Source organism: Morus notabilis, unplaced genomic scaffold (genome assembly GCF_000414095.1).
Source record: "Morus notabilis unplaced genomic scaffold, ASM41409v2 Scaffold490, whole genome shotgun sequence".
NCBI classification, from domain to species: domain Eukaryota; kingdom Viridiplantae; phylum Streptophyta; class Magnoliopsida; order Rosales; family Moraceae; genus Morus; species Morus notabilis.
The window spans coordinates 145,160-164,688 of NW_010359479.1; the positions used below are offsets into that span (position 1 = coordinate 145,160).

The window sequence follows — 19,529 nt, forward strand, 5'->3', positions numbered from 1 at the left end:
TTTTTTTTTAATTGTATGGTAATCTTTAGCTTGTTTGAGTCCAAATCTACTGTCACAGATGTCATCTCCCTTAACCGCTCCCAAATAATATTTTAATAGCTCATTATAGCTTACCACATCAGCTTTTTTCTTATTTTCTTACATCACACGGCGTTAGAATTTAAAGGACGTTTGGTTGATAGATTTAAAATCATGATTTAAAATTATTCTCAATTTATGTGTAATTTTTATGAAAAAAATACTGTAACGAGTCACGAACCATAATTCAAACTATGACATGAATCTATGAACTAAACACACTCTTAAAAACGGAAATAAAAAGGATGGGGACGTCTTTGGAGACGTTTGATGTACGACTTCTTTCCCAATACTTTTATTTTTATTTTTATTTATTGATAGTACTCAAGGGTTGTTCATTTGTATTTTTGTGTTAGGAAGACTTGAGTGATAATTTTAAATTAAATGTGAGTTATAATTTGAAGAATTTGGTTAAAATAACCAAGTGAAAAAATAAAATTAGAAAAATGACTTTTTAATTTTAATTTTATTTATTTCCAGAGAAAGTGAAAGTTCACCGCCGGAAGTGAAAGTTCACCGCCGGAATCAATGGCGTCTCCACTCCTGCAAAATCAAACACCAAGATTTCAATTTTCATTTTAATTTCTGTTTACCTCCTTTAAATAAAATTGTACGTAAATCTCGTATAAATGTAAACCTCATTCGTAAGAGGAAAAAAAGAGAAAAAGAGTTTCACTGGATAAGGAATTGCCTGTGCTCATAGGCTGTTAATGGAGACGAGCGGCGATTTGATTGTATTGTATGGCTACAAATGAATGCAGAAATGGTGTCGGAAAAAGAAAGTCATTTTACAAATAAAAATTTTAAAAAAAATTATTTTATTAATAAAACTTTTTTATTGAGTTATTTTTATAAATGCCTTTTATAATTTGAGTTAAAGTTCTAACTTGAGTTTGTGTTTAGATGTGCACATTTGAGTTATGATTTGAATTTAGAATCTTTTTGAGTTTGTGTCTGGGTGGGTCAACACTTAAATTTGTATTTAGATAGTATTTTAATAAAAATTTAATGGTGATAACAAATTTTAATATGATATATGGATGAGGTTTTATTAGTCTTTTCGTTGTGAATGCATAAAAAATCATCTCAATCAGACTTAAAACGAAAAAGTTATGATATTTTTAAGAATAAAAAAAATATTGTTCATTAACTTGAATTTGAGCTTATGAATTCGAGTTAAAGGAGAAACTAACTCAAATTTAGTCATAAACTTGAGTTTAAACTCGAGTTTAAAATTAAATTTTATAAAAGAATATAAACTTAAATAAAATTATAATTTGAATTTAAATTTTTTTAGTTTCATTAACTCCGTATTAAGGTCACGGTCGATATCATCACTATCATTAATATCGTCACTATCATCAAGTCTTTCTTCCCCCAGTCCCTGCCCGCCTTAAATCATGAGTATGGAGCTAGCCTCGCTTCACAGCCACCTTGAATGGCGTGAGCCGCATGCAGAGCACTTGGCCCCGTTCATTTCGCTAATTCGAGTTTAGAATTCGAGTTTTGCTACAGTAAAAAACTCTCACAAATAATCATATCTAACTTTTTTGCTATAGTAAAAAACTCTCACATAAAATCACATCTAAACTCAAATTAAAAACTCAAATCAGCGAACTAAACGGGCCCTTAATATTTGATTATCATCAAAGTGAGAACAAAAAGAGAATAGGGTCCGTTCACTACGCTGATTCGAGTTTGTAATTCGAGTTGAGATGTGATTTTATGTGAGAGCTTTTTACTGTAGCAAAAAAGTTAGATGTGATTGTTTGTGAGAGTTTTTTACTGTAGCAAAACTCGAATTCTAAATTCGAATTGGTGAAGTGAACGGGGTCAAAAAATCTGATGTAAAGCTAATCTTTTAAAAGAGTAAGAAAGGACAAAAGTAGAATTATATTTATATATAGGAAACGTACTTCATTGTAGTAGGAAAGTGATACCTCCGAACAATATACAATAAAGAAATTTGCAGCAGAAAAAATAAAGAAATGGACAAAAAAATATGAGTGACAGGACAATTCTTGAATTAAAGATAATTAATAAAAAATACCTTGCAGAGCTTTTTATTGAGAAGACAAAACTTTTGTAAAGATACCTTGAAAGCTTTGCTTTTTACTCTTTCTCCTAATATCAGACGAAGGAAGAGGTTTCGGCAGACAGACCTTTCTCCGTCCTTTTTATTTCTTTTTCTAACGCCGTGTGAGGTAATAAAATAAAAAAAAGAGTTAGATGTGGGAAGTTATTATAAGGTGCCAAAATATTATTATTAAGACGGTTAAGAGGACAGCCGTTCAGGACGACAGCTATCCGTTTAATTTATTAATTTAAATTTTTAATTTAAATTTAGATGTAATTTTATATAAAAAAATTTTATTATAATAAAAAAATTATATATGATTATTTTTAATAATTTTTTACTATAATAAAATTTAAATAGATAAAAAAACGGAACCCTAAACTCGATTTGTTGAGGATTTAAATTTAAAAAAATCGACATATTTAAAAAGTTAAAACTTGTGATATAATTGAAAATGTTTAAAAAATACTAGAAAAATAATGCAATTTGAGATTATCAATACTATATATATGTGTATCAAATTTAAGATATAATCAAAAATTTTAAAAGACTAAAAAATATCGTGATTAAAAACTTTCAAGGGGACAAACTAACTAATAAAAAACATTGTAAAAATTTTCTTCGGGTTGTCAGTTTGAGTCATCTGTACACTTGTCAGTCCTCATCGACCATGGATCTTAAATTGGAATACTATGAGTCTGTTTAGTTCATGGGTTTAAGGGAACTACTTCTCGTGCTTCTCTCAAATAGGTCCCCCACAATTTTCTCGGTAAATCATCAAAATATAAACAACTGCTTCCAGCCATATATTTTATCTGTGTCCCCTTTTTTTCTCTCAATTTTCAGCTTTGTTCTCAGTCAGTAGCTTGTGGCCTAAAAAAAGCTTGTTTAAAGCATCAAGATTTGTGGGGTCGATGGTCATTGCCTACCGATACGAACAAATAGCAGATCAACATCACCTTACAGAAACACAAAACCCCAAAACATATAAAACTAGAACCTCTAACCATATATGCTGCACAAAAATGTTGCCAGAGCACAATGAGAATTTGGCAATTTGCAAAAGCTTTTGCTCAGAAGGAAGCTTTTTTCTATGATCTTTCTTTACGAATCAACATCAGTATTGCATGGAGTACTCACTAGACGACCATTCTCAAGGAGGTGGGCTGAAAATGGAGCTTGACAGTTTGTGATGTGCAACTTTAAGCGGGGAATGTTGGGGTGAGCGCTTCTACATCGGTGGCAACGTAACTCCATTGACAACAGCTTGTCATCGTCTTGTAATCTCGCTTTTCCGCAACTATTGACTTCCTCCATTACATCAACGGAATCTCGAAAGAAAGCAGTGTTGAATGAGTTCCAGTGTTTCTTATTCTTCAGATGTTTGGAATTGAAATCTTGGCTGATCACATGTAGGTGAAGTTGCCGCATTGATGGGGCCTGCATTAAAGATGTCCAAAGGGCTGATAAGGAAATCCAAATTTACCTGACAATTACCTAATTAAATAGGAAACTTAACTAGCTTTGGAAAACTTATTAAACTCTAACGAAACATTAGGTAATATAACTTCATACTACTTTCTATTCTTTTTCTTGTTCCTCATTAATTAAGGTTTCGGTTTCCAATCCAAAGACCATAAAACATGTGGAGTGGAAAACTCTATCCGTCGACTCGGACTTGGGACAGTAGAATGGAACGGGAGATGTGCATACACATGGAAAGTCCAACACAAAACAAGGCAACTAAATTATCCAGGATAATTCTCCGTTTAAATCCACATGCAGAAAATAATGTACATAGCCGTGAAATTAGATTATTTTATGATTTAATTATTTATTTATTTTTCTAAGTGTGGCAGTATCTTCTTCTTTTCTTTTTTTTTTTTGCATACATATAAAAAGTCAAACACAAAAAAAGGGCAATTAAATTTCCAAAATAGCAATTATAATAATTTTCCGTTTATAACTCCCCTTGCTGAATGTGATGTAGATAATCATGGAATTAAATTATTTTACAATTTAAAATTATTTATTTATTTATTAAGTTTGGCATTTTCTTATAAAGTCTATTTTGATTAGGTTTCCGTGGTTTCCTAGTACTAGCAGAATTAGGATTGCCCATCTAGGCTTGATTATATAAACGTACATAATCTTGATTAATAAATTAAACAAGCGATAAAAATTGTCTCACTAGATTCTCTCCTTCTATCCCCAATTCTTCAATTATCCCATCAACTAGTCTCATCTCAAGGCCTCACGTTCTCTCCAAGAGCAATCATGGCAGACAAAAACAACTTACAGAAGGCAGTGGCAGATATTAAGCCATTCGATCCGACCAAGAAAAAGAAGAAAAAGAAAACAGTTGTGATCGACCCTGCAGACGACTCTGCACAAACTGCCCTCAATGTTGGGCGAGAACCGGAAAATCTGAGGGAAGAGGACAAAGGAGGAGTGATATCTATGCCTTCATGTCCTGAACCTGACTACACATATGAAGAGCTTCTTGGTAGAGTGTTTCGCACTCAGTCAAGAGACTATGGGAGACAGGCATAGGATGATTCTGAGTCGTCCACAAGTTCTTCGTGAGGGAGCAAAAAAACAACTGTATTGGTTAGCTTCATGGATCACTGCAGGAGGCTGAACAGGCAGCCACATCATCTTAAGGATTTCTTGCTGGCTGAACTAGGGACGAAGGGATCACTCAATGGGCAGCAAAGATTAGTCATGAACGCTAGATTTTCCCCCACGACGATCGAAGAACAGTTGCGGCACTATTGCACTGAGTACGTAATTTGTCTTGTATGCAAAAGTCCAGAGACAACACTTTTAAAGGAGAATGGTTTCTGGTTACTTAGATGCGAGGAATGTGGCTCCGAACGACCAGTTCATGCAATAGAAGCTGGTTTTAAGGCTCAAGTTGGTCCCAGGAAAACCGCAAGATAATCATCTACATTACAGAGGCTTGAGGTCTATAAGTTGACCAATTTTTTTTTAGAGTTTTCTCCCTTTTTTTTAATCTGACAGTTGTCTTTACTTAGTCCATATACTAAAAGGTTTCTTTTGGAGTTTAACTCCATATTTTCATTGACCATGTGGGCTTATATGTTTATTATTGTGTGTTAGAGGCTATCATATAAGGTTGAGCCCATTTAAAGTGATCTGATAAGGTTTTTAATATTTTGGGCTTTAATGCATCTAATTAAGTGTGGGTCTTTTATGTGTAGAGACCAAATCATTATTTCTATTTTTATGATGGGCCAAATTAGAAAAAATGAAAGTTAATAGGCAGTTAACTTATATACGGTTATGGTCCTCAAATCACACGTACGTTTTCATTCTATTTTTGACATCCTATCATCAAAGAGAATAGAGCGAATCCAAAGGAAACTCTAAAGGGCTACGTGTAGATTTGAAAGACTAACCGCAAGGCTTGTGATTGCTTCCAACATGAACGATCCAGTATTTGGTGAAGGTTTTCACCCTAAAGCAATTTTTCTAACAAGTGGTATCAGAGCCTATTCATGTTAAATCATTGAGAATTGAAATTTTTCGATTTAATTATAGTTTTACGGATTCAAGTTTAGATATATATATATATATATAGACACGTAATTGAATTTTGGTTATTCAGTTTTGGTTGAATTTAGGATATTTTTACATATATGTATATATAGATATATATAATTCAGTTGAATCTCGTTAGAAGGAATATGGGCTGCCCTTGCTGCAGCCGCCAGGCTGCACCGGCAAGGGAGAACCGCGGCTCTCAGTCCGCGACATAAGGAGAAATGCAGCCGCTAGCCGCCTAAGATTTTTCAAGGGTCGCAACTATTGCAACCCTTAGGATTTGTTGAGCCCAGAGCCATTAGACATTAAAGAACAAGGGCCCATCTGGGCCCCTGACAAAAAAAAAATGGAAACTTAAAGCAGCCTGCGGGCTGCACTCGAGGGCTCAATTGAGCCTGTGTGTAAGGAAAAGAAAGCCACAGGTGTAACCTACGGCTATATATATATTGAGAAAATGTCTTTTTTTTTTGTCAATTTCGGTGTAATTTAAATTCAAATTTTGATGTTATTTTTAAGGTGTATAATATTGTAAAATGAATTAATGGAAGTAACATGTTGTTAAAGCAATCTCTCTTGTAGAAATTAATTTAATTTAAAATATTAAACGGATGTGTGTGTATAATTCAAGCAGATATTGGCCGTCCTAAAAGAAGGTCAATATTTGGCCGAATTACACACGAACCTGTGGTGATAAGCATGTGATGATTATTCGGTTTACATGTGAACAATAAATCGGTCCAAAGGAAGATTTTTGTTCGACATGTTATTATTATCAGTGTTTGATTACTACACCAAGAATACCACTTACAAGTTAATATTTATGTCCAAAGACTAAATATTGATGTTGTGCTCGGTATCTTGTGATGGGCCCTACCATTATTTGAATTTATTATTTGCATAATATGGTATTTATGTGAGTTTTGTTTTGTTTTGTTTGTTTTGTTCTCTATTCAGTTTCTAGTTCTGCTGCAAATATCTCTGCTAGCATAAATTCTATTCCTATGCTTAATGACACCAATTTTAAGGCATGGCAAGAAAACGTCTTGATCGTTCTCGGAGACATGGACCTAGACCTTGCTTTACGGGTCGATCAACCAGCTGCACTCACTGATAAGAGTACCTCTGATGATAAGCGGGAGATGAAAAAGTGGAAACGATCGAACCGTATAAGTCTGATGGTTATGAAGCGTGCTATTCCAGAAGCTTTTCGGGGCACTATGTCTGATAAGGTTACTATGGCTAAGGGTTTCCTTGAGGATCTAGAGAAAAGGTTTGCCAAGAATGAAAATGCTGAAACAAGTACACTTTTGGCAAACCTTATCTCAATGAGGTACAAAGGGAAAGGAAACATCAGGGAGTACATTATAGAAATGTCTCACATTGCTTCAAAACTGAAGGCACTCAAGTTGGAATTATCTGAAGACTTGTTAGTGCACTTGGTTCTGATTTCTCTTCCGGCACAGTTCAGTCAATTCAAGGTGAGCTATAATTGTCAAAAGGACTCTTGGTCCCTTAATGAGCTCATCTCACACTGTGTCCAAGAAGATGAAAGGCTGAAGTATGAGAAGGCATAAAGTGCACCCTTAGCCACCAACTATCAGTCTTGGTGTGCAAAGAAAGGTATGCTTCTTAATTTGGTTTGTTCTGAGGTTAATTTGACTTCGGTATCTAGACACACGTGGTGGATAGATTCTGGTGCAACAACTCACATCAGTCTGTCTATGCAGGGTTGCCTGAGTTGCCGAAAACCAAGTGATGGTGAAAGATACATCTATGTTGGCGACGACAAGTCGGTGGAAGTCGAGGCAATAGGAACTTTTAGATTATTGTTAAGAACTTATTTTTATTTGGATTTGAATGAGACTTTTGTTGTACCGTCATTTAGACGGAATTTGATTTCTATTTCTGCTTTGGACAAGTTTAGATATTGTTGTTAATTTGGAAATGGGATATTTAGTCTTTTTCAAGATTCAAAATTGGTTGGTACCGGTTCTTTATCAAGTTACGATAATCTATATTTGCTTGATACAGTTGCCTCTTTTAGTGAATCCTTGCGTGTAAATACACGAGGTGTAAAGCGTAAATTAACCATTGAGAATTCTGCCTCGTTGTGGCACAAGAGATTAGGTCACATCTCTAAAAGGAGAATTGAGAGACTTGTGTCCGATGGGATTCTCGATCCCCTTGACTTTACAGATTTTGATGTGTGCATTAATTGCATAAAGGGGAAACAAACAAACATCAGGAGATTAGGTGCCAACATGACTTTAGACGTCTTAGAACTTATACACAGATATTTGTGGACCATTCCCTACGGCTTCTTAGAATGGTCAATAATATTTTATAATGTTCATAGACGATTTTTCACGATATCGCTACCTTTATCTCATCCATGAGAAATCAGTCATTGGATGTGTTCAAGAACTATAAAGCTGAAGTTGAGAACCAACTAAGCAAAAGGATTAAAAGTGTCATATCTGACCGTGGTGGTGAGTACTACGGCAGATATGACGGATCTGGTGAACAACGTCTATGACCCTTTGCTAAATTCCTAGAGGAATGCGGTATCGTCCCACAATACACTATGTCGGGTTTACCTAACATGAATGGTGTTGCTGAAAGGCGAAACAGAACGCTTAAAGATAAGGTGAGGAGTATGATTAGTCATTCTACCTTGCCAGAATCACTATGGGGAGAAGCATTTAAGACCACAACATATATACTCAACAAAGTTCCAAATAAAGCGACTGTTAAAACCCCTTATGAGCTCTGGACAGGTAAAAAGCGTAGTTTGAAGTACTTACACATTTGGGGATGTCCAGCTGAGACAAGGCCTTATACGCCAAATGAAAAGAAACTGGACTCAAGGATTATCAGTTGCTATTTTATTGGATATTCTGAAAGATCCAGGGATTACAAGTTTTATGATCCCATGACTAAATCAATTTTTGAGACGAGAAATGCCCAGTTCTTTGAGGATATTGAGTTTGCCGGAGGAGAAAGAGTTAGGGACTTTGTCTTTGAAGAGGAATACGTTGATATTCCTCCAATTGCTATTGATAATGATCAAGATCAGGCTCCTATACCTGACATTGTTCAAGACGCAACTCCGAATTTAGACAATGTCATTGAACCTCCCGTTCAAGTTCAAGAAGTTGTTCCAGAAGAACAAACTCTACAACTTCAAGAACCAATGCCATTAAGGAGATCTACTAGAGAGAGGAGAAGTGCGGTTTCAGACGATTACATCGTATTTCTCTAAGAACATGAGGTTGACATTGGAATGGTGGAAGATTATCCAATCAACTTCCGTCAAGCCATAGAAAGTTCTAACTCTCAAAAGTGGTCGATGCCATAAATGAAGAGATCAAGTCCATGAAGGACAATGACGTATGGGATCTTGTCCCATTACCTGAAGGTGCGAAACCGATTGGTTGCAAATGGATATTTAAGACCAAGAGGGATTCGAAGGGCGATGTGGAGAGATACAAGGCACGTCTTGTCGCTAAGGACTTCACACAGAAAGAAGACATCGATTATAAAGAGACTTTCTCTCCGGTTTCATCGAAAGACTCTTTCAGGACCATAATGGCTTTGGTTGCGCATTTTGACCTTGAGTTACATCAGATGAATGGTAAGACTGCGTTTCTCAATGGTAACATTGATGAGACAATTTATATGGTGCAGTCAGAAAACTTTGTACCGGGCGATGCAACGCAAATGGTTTACAAATTAAAAAAATCCATCTATGGACTCAAGCAGGCATCTCGTCAATGGTATTACAAATTTCACCAAATTATCATCTTGTTCAGTTTTGAGATGAACGCGGTGGATGATTGTATATATCACAAGTTCAGTGGGAGTAAGCATATTTTTCTGATTTTATATGTCGATGACATTCTGCTTGTCGATAATGATATAGGCTTATTGCACGAAACGAAGAGATTTCTAGCAAAAAAATTTAAAATGAAAGATTTTGGTGACGCCTCTTTTGTTTTAGGGATTCAGATACACCGAGATCAGTCTCGTGGTATTCTTAGATTGTCACAAAAGAGCTATATCGAAAAGGTACTTAAGAGATTTGGCATGTAGGATTGTAAACCAGGTGACACCCTTGTAGCTAAGGGAGATAAGTTCAGCTTAAGTCAATGCCCCAAGAATAACTTTGATACTAAAGAAATGCGTAAGATTCCTTATGCTTCGGCTGTAGGGAGTCTAATGTATGTTCAGGTTTGTACACATCCAGATATTGCGTACATTGTTGGGATGCAAGGGAGGTATTTAAATAATCCGGAAATGGATAATTAGAAAGCAACCAAACGGGTCATGCGGTATTTACAGAGAACAAAAGGTTACATGCTCACATACAGGAAATCGGATCAGTTGGAGATCATCGGTTATTTTGATTCCGATTTCGCCGGATGCCAAGATAGTAGGAGATCCACATCGGGCTATATCTACCTGCTTACTGGAGGAGCTATTTCCTGAAAGAGTGCTAAACAGACACTCATAGCTTCTTCCACCATGACAGCGTAGTTTATAGCATGTTATGAGGCATCCAACCATGGGATATGGCTGCGGAACTTTGTCACTGGGCTGCACATTGTGGATGGCATAGCAAGACCACTCAAGTTATTTTGTGACAATAAGTCAGCAGTTCTATATTCCAACAACAACAGGAGCTCGACGAAGTCGAAGCATATAGACATCAAGTTCCTAGTTGTTAAAGAAAGAGTTCAGAGTGGACAGAGGTCTATAGAGCACGTCGAAACAAACTCCATGGTTGCGAATCCGCTTACTAAGGGATTGCCACCGAAGGTCTTTCATGAGCATACCGCTCATATGGGTGTTGTATCTCTTAAGGATATGTAGTTTTAGTGGGAGTTTGTACTTTAGTTGCTTTTCAGATTTAAACACGTGTTATGGTAAACTTCGGATATGGTTTATGGATATTTTGGTTATTTTCAGTTATAAAATATTTGGTTTATTTTGTCTTTGAACTTGCTTAAAATTAATCTCACTAAGGTATAAGGTTGGACCAGTTGAAAATAGGCATGCTTAGATCACATTGCATGTAATTTCCATGCTACACATCTATGCTTGATCCATGTCGTTCAGTTATATCAGTATACGTGACCATTGATGGGTTTAGTTATGATAAATGTAACGAAAGCCGCTTTGATCTTATGTTGATATGATTGATGGACCGGATTGTTTGGGGATGCATTCGGTAATGATAACAAAATTCTGAGTACTCATAAGGTTATTTTTAATGCACAATTATAAGGTGACACATATAGCCCAAGTGAGAGATTATTGGGTTTTAATTGACCATGTGGGCTTATATGTTTATTATTGTGTGTTAGATGCTATCATATTAGGTTGAGCCCATTTAAAGTGATCTGATAAGGTTTTAAGTATTTTGGGCTTTAATGCATCTAATTAAGTGTGGGCCTTTTATGTGTAGAGACCAAATCATTATTTCTATTTTTATGATGGGCCAAATTAGAAATAATGAAAGTTAATAGGCAGTTAACTTATATACGGTTATGGTCCCTAAATCACACGTACGTTTTCATTCTATTTCTGACATCCCATCATCAGAGAGAATAGAGAGAATCCAAAGGAAACTCTAAAGGACTACGTGTAGATTTGGAAGACTAACCGCAAGGCTTGTGATTTGCTTTCATCATGACTGATTCAGGTATGCTTCCGCTTAGATCATAAATTCTTAATGATACACCATGAACGATCTAGTATTTGGTGAAGGTTTTCACCCTAAAGCAATTTTTCTAACGGTCTTTACTTAGTCCATATACTAAAAGGTTTCTTTTGGAGTTTAACTCCATATTTTCTTGTTAATTATGATTGTTTATTAGTTATGCCATTATGTTGAATTTATCTTATCTTTGTGAATCCGAAACAATCATATGAGATAAAGATGGTCCTAGTATAAAATTAAATATTAATGATACATTATATACATATATATCCTAGTAAATAAATATAAAATCTAAATTTAAAATTTAATCTATTTGTTTTGCATCACTTTAATTTTAAAAAGCTTTAGTTTCCTAGTCGAATGATTGACTGCCAACGAATAGGCTTGGTTGTGTTCAACATAGATGATTTTCAATGATGAATCAACTGAAATAGATATATCTCTCCAATTTCACTCTTCCTACTCTAATATTTCTCTCCCAACAGCTCATTCCTTGTTGGCCCTATATGACCTGCGTCCTTATCTCGTGCCTACTCATTATCTTCCTAATCCTAGATCTGCCTAGAACCAAATATAAAACATGCACGTATTACCAGCATTAAAAAATCCGACTATTTCATCTTATAGCAACAAAAATATATTTAAAAAAAATACATATATATAATAAATAAATCCCAGAGTGTGTAAAAGTTTCAGTTTTTGAATCATCTACTCCCACATTAGCCCCCAAATATCCAGGGCTCGCTTAAGAATCCACAATTACTCTAACGTATAGGTATGGAAAAATGAGACAAATACCCTTTAGAGTGCATGGAACTAGATTTTTACCCTTTACACTTGATTAATAGCCTTTTTAGTCAAATAACTATAATTAGTCAATAAGGTATTAATCAAAAGTAAGAGGTTGAAATCTAGACCCATGCAATCTAAGTGTAAGTTCAACAATTTTCTCAGTTTTTTATTTCAATGAGAAGTACATGGTTTGTCATGGTTTTATGCAGAACTATTAGGTTGCGTTTGGTATGAGGGTTTTAGAACCGGAACCATGATTTTGGTTTGCAAAAAGTAAAAAATGGTTCTTGAAAACCAGCATTTGCTTTTGATGGTTTTGGTTCAAGGTTTGAACCCTGATGTGATGTTTTAAACCAGAACCACCCTAAAAAATAAAACCACCTCCCCCCTTAGTTTTAGATGGTTCAAACCCTTGGTTCTGATTCCGGTTTCAGAATCACAGTTTGGATCCCAAGTTTAAACCATGAATCATGGTTCTAGTTTTAAAATCAAAACTACTCTGGTTTGAACCCTCATACTAAACGCAACCTTATTTATGCCATTCTAAATAATTGTACGCCATTGGGACCTTTTGTTTTCTCTTTATTAATTGACAGTTGCTTATTTTTGGGTGGAGCGGCATAAATAATATTTTTTACCATCTTGAGTAGTATTTCTAGTGTTTTCCCTTATTCAATTTAGAGATCTATTAAAGACCCGCCCCACCCAATAATCGTGACCCAAGAACCTTAAAAAGGGAAAGTAATAAAAAAATAACAAGAAGAAAGAAAAGAGATAAAAACATAGACTTTTTTTGGCTTAAAATGAAAACAATTTACTTTTCGAGCAAGATGTTATGCATACCGAGTGATAGCCAAGACGGAGAATCAAAGATGCATCTTCACTTAGAAACTTCTCAGCCCAATTCAAACCAACGGCATGCATTGTTCTTAATAACTTAAGATGTTCTTTACGCACGTCCGCTAGGCAATCAAGACCTTCATGTCGTGCCACCACCAAAATATGCTTTTGTGCCTGCACAAGTATTGACCATCATAATTCGACACAAACATAAGGAGCATAGGAGATGGGAAAAACGTGAAGGTCGAATTAACCTTTGGATAAAGATCATTTAATACAACGATATCATCTGAAATCTCTAGCACAACATTACTGTGCTTCTCCGGTTGCTTGGCAATGTTACAAAGAGCCTGAGCCCATGATCCCCAGGCTTTAGTTTTGCTTACGTCAAATTTTTCATTGCTCGGACTTATCTTTCGAGTGCTAGAATCAGAAATATTGTCCCGAGTTTCAAAGTGAAATCGCTTGTACTTTTCAGTCCTATCAGATTCATGAATGTCATCTCTCTTTACTTTTTGTTCACTATTTCTAGGGGCATCCTCATTGTGACCTTGTATCTCCGACGTCTTGGACTCATGATTATTTATGCTTCCTTGAGGCAACTTCTTTATTATAGACACAAAACCTTCAAAAAGTGACGTGTACGCATCATGGAGAATTTTGCAGCCTGTAACATAATCATCGTCGAGACAGTTTGGTCTCTGCGGGTTCATATTTGGTCCAAGAACATGTATGACGTGGGTTATACCTTCCTGGTGAAACAAGGGAGAACTTGAAGGGAGAGGAACGCCTACAGAACTCCCAGGAAGAAGAGATTTAGCTTGTTCTTTGGTTGCAGCCTCTAGGGTTGGGCCTGCAGCACTGAAGATTGCAGCATTTACACCTCCACCTCCAGGTTTTAGTCGCCTGCACTAAAACATCTTTATTGGATCTTCCTGACATGCAAATAATGTTATTAAAACAGCTTATTTCATTATATTCCCTAGAACACAAGGATGAATATAAAAGGCTTCTAGTTTTCCAAAATTAGGTTAATCAGGAATTATTTATCATTCTTGGTTGTCTCAATTCAACAGTACAGTAATGAACCATACAACAGCCTTTTGAATTGTGTAAACCATAGAAATAGGAATCCTAGAGGGTTGCGATCTCTCTGGGAATCGCCTGGTTACCTCTGAAGATATACATAACCAATAAGGCCCTTGATAAGAGCTAGGAACTAGTAATATCTAGATTTGAATCTCCCAGAGATTCTAAAGATACGTATTACAGTTCCACAATATACTTTTACGGTTAAATTTCAACTTCTATATTAACACATAATTATGAAAAAAAAATGGTCTATTTAAACATGTGAAACCACAACAGCTTACCAATTGGCAGCATTAGCTATTACATTGCAATGCAAACCTCCTTGTGAATGAAGTCGAGTTATATCTCCCACAAATGTAAAGAACTTTTTGGAGTCAATGTTTCTTTTAGAAGCTTTTGCCCTAACCAAAGACAAAATCTTTGAGCCATGAGACAAATCTACCAAGACAAGTCTAGCATTTCCAATTTTGTTCACAAATTCCTCAACTTTCTCGACAATAATTTCAGATGCCTTCTCATGGTTGAATTGGAAATCTGAGGTTGAAATAGATGGAAATGCCAGTGTAGGAGGATCACTCAGAGAAGCAGCATCGCTAACGGTGCCTACCATCGGGTCTTTACTTTCATTCAACTCAACAGCACTTTCTGAGTACGATACAAGTCTTTTGGAGCAAGAATCTGTTTCCTTGGAATTTTTCACAGAAGTGGAACCCTGAACACTATTCGCAAGAGGTCCAGCATTATCAACAGGCCCTGCTTTCTTGAAAAATTTCATTATACCAAGTTGAACTTTAGAATCAGGATTCTTCTCACCAAAAACACCCTGGGGAAGAGTATCCAGTGGACCAAGTCCACTGTATGTATTAAGGGAACCTTGAACGTCACTCTCATTTCGGCAGAAAGTGATTCTAGTAAATCCTTCACTGAGTTTAGGCCATTCTTTATTCTGTAGCATTCTGTTCACAACAGCAGCAGCTTTTCCACCTTGCAAGTTTCCTTCATGGCCAGTTCGCTTTATAGACCGAGATATACAAAGTCGAGCAGGAAGATCAAGCACCACAGCATGCACGTCAACTTTGGAAGCACCAAGCTTAACAAATTCAGCACGTTGTTCCTTGTCTAGGTTGCATCTGTCAATGAACACATTTTTACCATCATTCAGTGCAATGGCTGCACTCTTTAGACATTGTGATTTCGTTCCAGCTTTGCCATTTCCAATGTTGTCCTGCAAAACAAAATGCAAGATAATGTAGCTCATTGGGAACAACAATGTAGCATTTCAACTAATCGAAGCAGCAGCTTTTAGAGTATCTGTTTTCTTCCTCAACTAAGCAAGTACAAGAAAACAACTTATAAGCTATAATCATCAGAATCAAAGATGATAAACTAGACTTCCTTTTTTTTTTTTTTTTTTAAAGGAAACACATAAAGTTTCATATAGATCGCCGTCCCAACCTTTTTTTTTTTTTTTAAAGGAAACACATAAAGTTTCATATAGATCGCCGTTGATGGAAACACATAAAATTTTCGTATTCATAGACAAAAGACTATGCCCAAACAAAAAGTGAAACGCGTTTAAGCGGTTAAAATAAGTTAAACGCTATAATCATCAATAAGATAAAATAGACAAATAAAAGAACAAACTAAGAACAAATAATTATCTTATTATCCTGGATGCTAGATGGCAAAAAAACCATTAAAATGAATTACACTTTACAAGCAGTAATCATTGAATTAACAACGTGCACAAGATAAATACCATAAATTATGCCCAAACGCCAAGAAAAGAATAGATTCCTCAAGCAAATAAAAACTTTCCAGTTCAATGCTAACGCACGCGTAAAATACAACTAGTTATGAAGAAGGGGGGAAAAGCCTCAGTGAAGCAGATCATCAAACAAGTGGTAGGCAATCGGAGAGAGAGAGAGAGAGAGAGAGACCTGGCAAATGCGAACCCATGATCGGGTAGAGAGGCGCATGCAATCCTCGCAGAAAGTGGACTTACCGCTACCGGGCGCGCCAACCAGAATTACCATAAGAGCTTTCCCCTTCTGTTCTTCTTCGCCTTACAACGAAATTTTGGAAAAGAAAATATGGTTAATTGGTTGATCAACTCTGAAAAGCCTAATGCTATATGAAGGCCTAAGAGGGGTTTGGAATACCTTTGGCTTTAGAAACGTCATCGATATCCATGTCCGCCATTTTCTTGCTTTCTTTCAAGGTCAGCTGGTTCTTACGTTCAAGAATTTAGTGCGTGGGCAGGTACTAGGTACTTTTCTATTTGCTGTATTTTCTTTCTACAAGCTTTTCAGTTTTCAATTGCTTTCTAGTGATGTTTTGGCAATTTGATATCGTTAATTGTAAAATAATGGATTAATATTAAACCCCGATTTATTTTATTGGTTACGTTCAATTTAACAGTGATCACAGTTTGAATTGATATTTAATAAATATGTAATTTAAATTATAATTTTTTATTTGAACTGAATTAAACGGTCTAATTTAAAATTTAGTTCTCATCAAGTTCAACCGTTCAAACTAATTTTGAACAATAAAAATATACTCACTCTCTTTATTTTTCATACCTACCAAACACAAATTTAAATTTTAATACATGTTCAAATTAAAACTTTAATTACACACTAGTTTAAACCACATAGTTTGAATTTTTTTGTTCAAATCAAAAAGTTCAAGTAACAAAATTCAAATTAGCGAACCAAAGGGAAGCTAAATCTATAAAATTTAAATCCCTTTGTTCCTATATTTGAACTCATAGTTGTAATTCTGTTATAGTGTTTAAATTTAAAATTTTTCTCTCATAAAAATTCACACCAATAAATCAAATCACTAACTTAAATACATGAATTAAACAGACTCTTAAACCTCGAACAACAGAAAATGTCTCGCTACACCCCACAATTTAAAATGGCGGGTAAGGTAAGGAAAGTGGCCGCCAAAAAGGAAGCCAAACCGGCCTATTAAGCGCAGCTAAGCCAAACCGGCCTATAAAGCCAGGTGCCGGAGGTAAGCTCTATTCGGCCCGGAGCATGGATTCCCCATAACGAATAAGCTAGCTCAATTGCTGCTCGAGAAGGTCCCCCAGTTCCTCGGTAGCACCTCGAGGGGCATTTAGTTGTCTTACCCTCCTATTTACGAGAAGTTACAATTATGGTACCCTTGTTACTAAAATGTCAAAATTTTGTAATAGTTTTAAGCATGTTAGATGACGTGATTTGTTTGATATATGAAAACGATGATTAGCGAGGCTTTAAGTAAAAGGAAGAGGCGATATTAGGGTTACAACAATGATGCATTTACGATTATTTTTTATCTATTTTGTCTAAATTTAATTATATTTCCCTTTATAAAGCAGTCACATGACCCATGAGTGTTCATTAACAAAAACATAAAACTTACAACTTCTAATATGTTTGAGGGCTAATTTTATGTTATTATAAACTGTGTGTGGTAGAATTAGACAGAGAGGTGTTCGGGAGCGTTTTTGTTTTGCTTTTTGTTTTTTTTTTTTGTTTTTTTGTTTTTTTCTTTTTGTAAAAACCATAACCAAACCAAAAATAACTGTATCTATTTTGGGTTGTATTATAATGTTGAAAAAAATCAAATTAAACTAAATCACTTATAAGTGGTTTAAACTACTAAAAAATTTTCAATAATTTAAAAAAAAATCATGAAACTGTTAATCTATAAAAATAAAGATAAGATTCCAATTTATAAAAATAATTCAAAAATAGACGAGTGAGGGCAGCCTAGTTAATTGTAAGGCCCTTCACCCCAATCATAGATTAAGAGTTCGAGTCACCCTAAACTCCATTTGAAAGTGGTGGTATTTCTTCCTCCCCTTGTATAAAAAAAAAAATTCAATTCATGTCACGGGTAATTTTTGTGTCATGTCATATCAACCCGTAAAGTGGTCGTGTCCTGTTCGTGTTGCGGTTTTTAAAAAAATTTGTGTCACGGATTATGTCCGGATTGACTGTAAATTAAAAAAAAAAAACAATCAAAACACGACACGTAGCAAGAATTGCTACTCCTAACTAGAGAAATTCCCATTAAATATCTATTAATAAAACTACTTTAACTTTTAAGGACAACATTATCAAAAGTTACTCATTACACACCTAATCTTAAAAAGGTAATTAGAGTTGATCTATTATCAACCTCCATTCTACTTTTCACACACATTTTCTTAAACTACCCACCTATTAAATTTTAAGTTTTAATTATTATTTGTTCCACCCCTCTTATTATTATTTTTTTAAATCCCTACAGTTAAATTGTATTGTTTCTCATTTTCATCCACCATCTAATTATTGAACCTACCCCTTTTCTTAACAATTTTTTTTTTCTTTTCCCAAAACCAAACAAATTAAAAAAAAATTGTAATACAAATCATCTGTAAATGAAAAAAATATCGTAAAAAGAATTGTAATACAAATCGTCTATAAACGATTTGTGGGATTTCTATATTATTTTTGTGAGAAAAATAACGGGCTTTACTATATATATGTATTGAAATGCATACTGCTTAATGTAAAAATTATAAAAGATTACAAACAATTTGTAGGGCGTGTAAGATTAATTACAAAAATTTTCATTGAATTATACCCTTTATAATATAATACATTGTTCTTAATCTTTAAAACATAACATCTGTTTTTTCTGAATTATAAAAAGTTAACAATAAAACATTTGTTAAGAAATTTAACAGTTTTTTGTTACATAAATAAGTAACAGTCGTTGTTAAGAAATTTAGTAGTAGCCATTGTCGTTGCATTTGGGCCAAGGTTAGAAGGCCTCACGGTAACAGTGGTGTTGTTCGTGCCAAGTTCAAGTCAAACATGCCTTCTAAATCTATGGGTGCTAGGGTGAGAGTTTTCAAGTTCCCCAGCAGCATTTAAGCTCTTCGGGACCCCTAAATGACAGAGATTAGGCACTTGGAAGCAGATTTGCAGTTTTATTTATTTTATGAACCAAGTTTTGAGTGTCGTGTTTGTTCAGAGCTGAATCAGTTTTGTTGGTTTAGGTGTTGAATGGAGCGTTGTTCATTTTTTTTTTTTTTTTTTTTTTTTTTTTATATTAAACTAGGGTAAACCCGACACTTTCAGCATTATATAATATATATAGTTTTTCAGAGCAACATTATGTACAGTTTAAAAACATTTTCTGATACTTAGAGGGGCATTTATATCATTTTAAAAAAAATAACAGACGGTCAACTAACGAAAAAGTATTAGTGTAATTTCATTGAAAAATTAAGGGTATTGATGTTATTAGTTTCGATTAATAGAGTGTTACTATAATATTAGTAAAACAGTGCAATACGCCCCTAACCAATATTTA

The 19,529-nt window shown here is 34.9% G+C and overlaps 1 protein-coding gene across 1 annotated transcript; it reads right to left on the reverse strand.

The window, feature by feature from the left end:
- Positions 1–3,141: 3,141 nt before the first annotated feature.
- LOC21395270 (transcription factor bHLH140) lies at positions 3,142–16,510 on the reverse strand. Its single transcript, XM_024163233.1, has 6 exons — positions 16,331–16,510; positions 16,109–16,233; positions 14,450–15,393; positions 13,331–13,982; positions 13,080–13,250; positions 3,142–3,595 (listed from the first exon to the last, which is right to left on the reverse strand). The coding sequence occupies exons 1-6, from the start codon at positions 16,368–16,370 to the stop codon at positions 3,260–3,262; spliced, it is 2,268 nt and encodes a 755-aa protein (XP_024019001.1). The 5' UTR covers positions 16,371–16,510; the 3' UTR covers positions 3,142–3,259.
- Positions 16,511–19,529: the final 3,019 nt, after the last annotated feature.

Excerpts from the sequence above, each read along its gene's own strand:
- LOC21395270 (XM_024163233.1), bottom strand. The coding sequence starts at position 16,370 with ATGGCGGACATGGATATCGATGACGTTTCTAAAGCCAAAG. Across the intron at positions 13,983-14,449 it reads ATAGCTAATGCTGCCAATTG|GCGACTAAAACCTGGAGGTG; the intron begins GTAAGCTGTTGT and ends GTTTTAGTGCAG. Across the intron at positions 3,596-13,079 it reads TCCGTCTTGGCTATCACTCG|GCCCCATCAATGCGGCAACT; the intron begins GTATGCATAACA and ends TCTTTAATGCAG.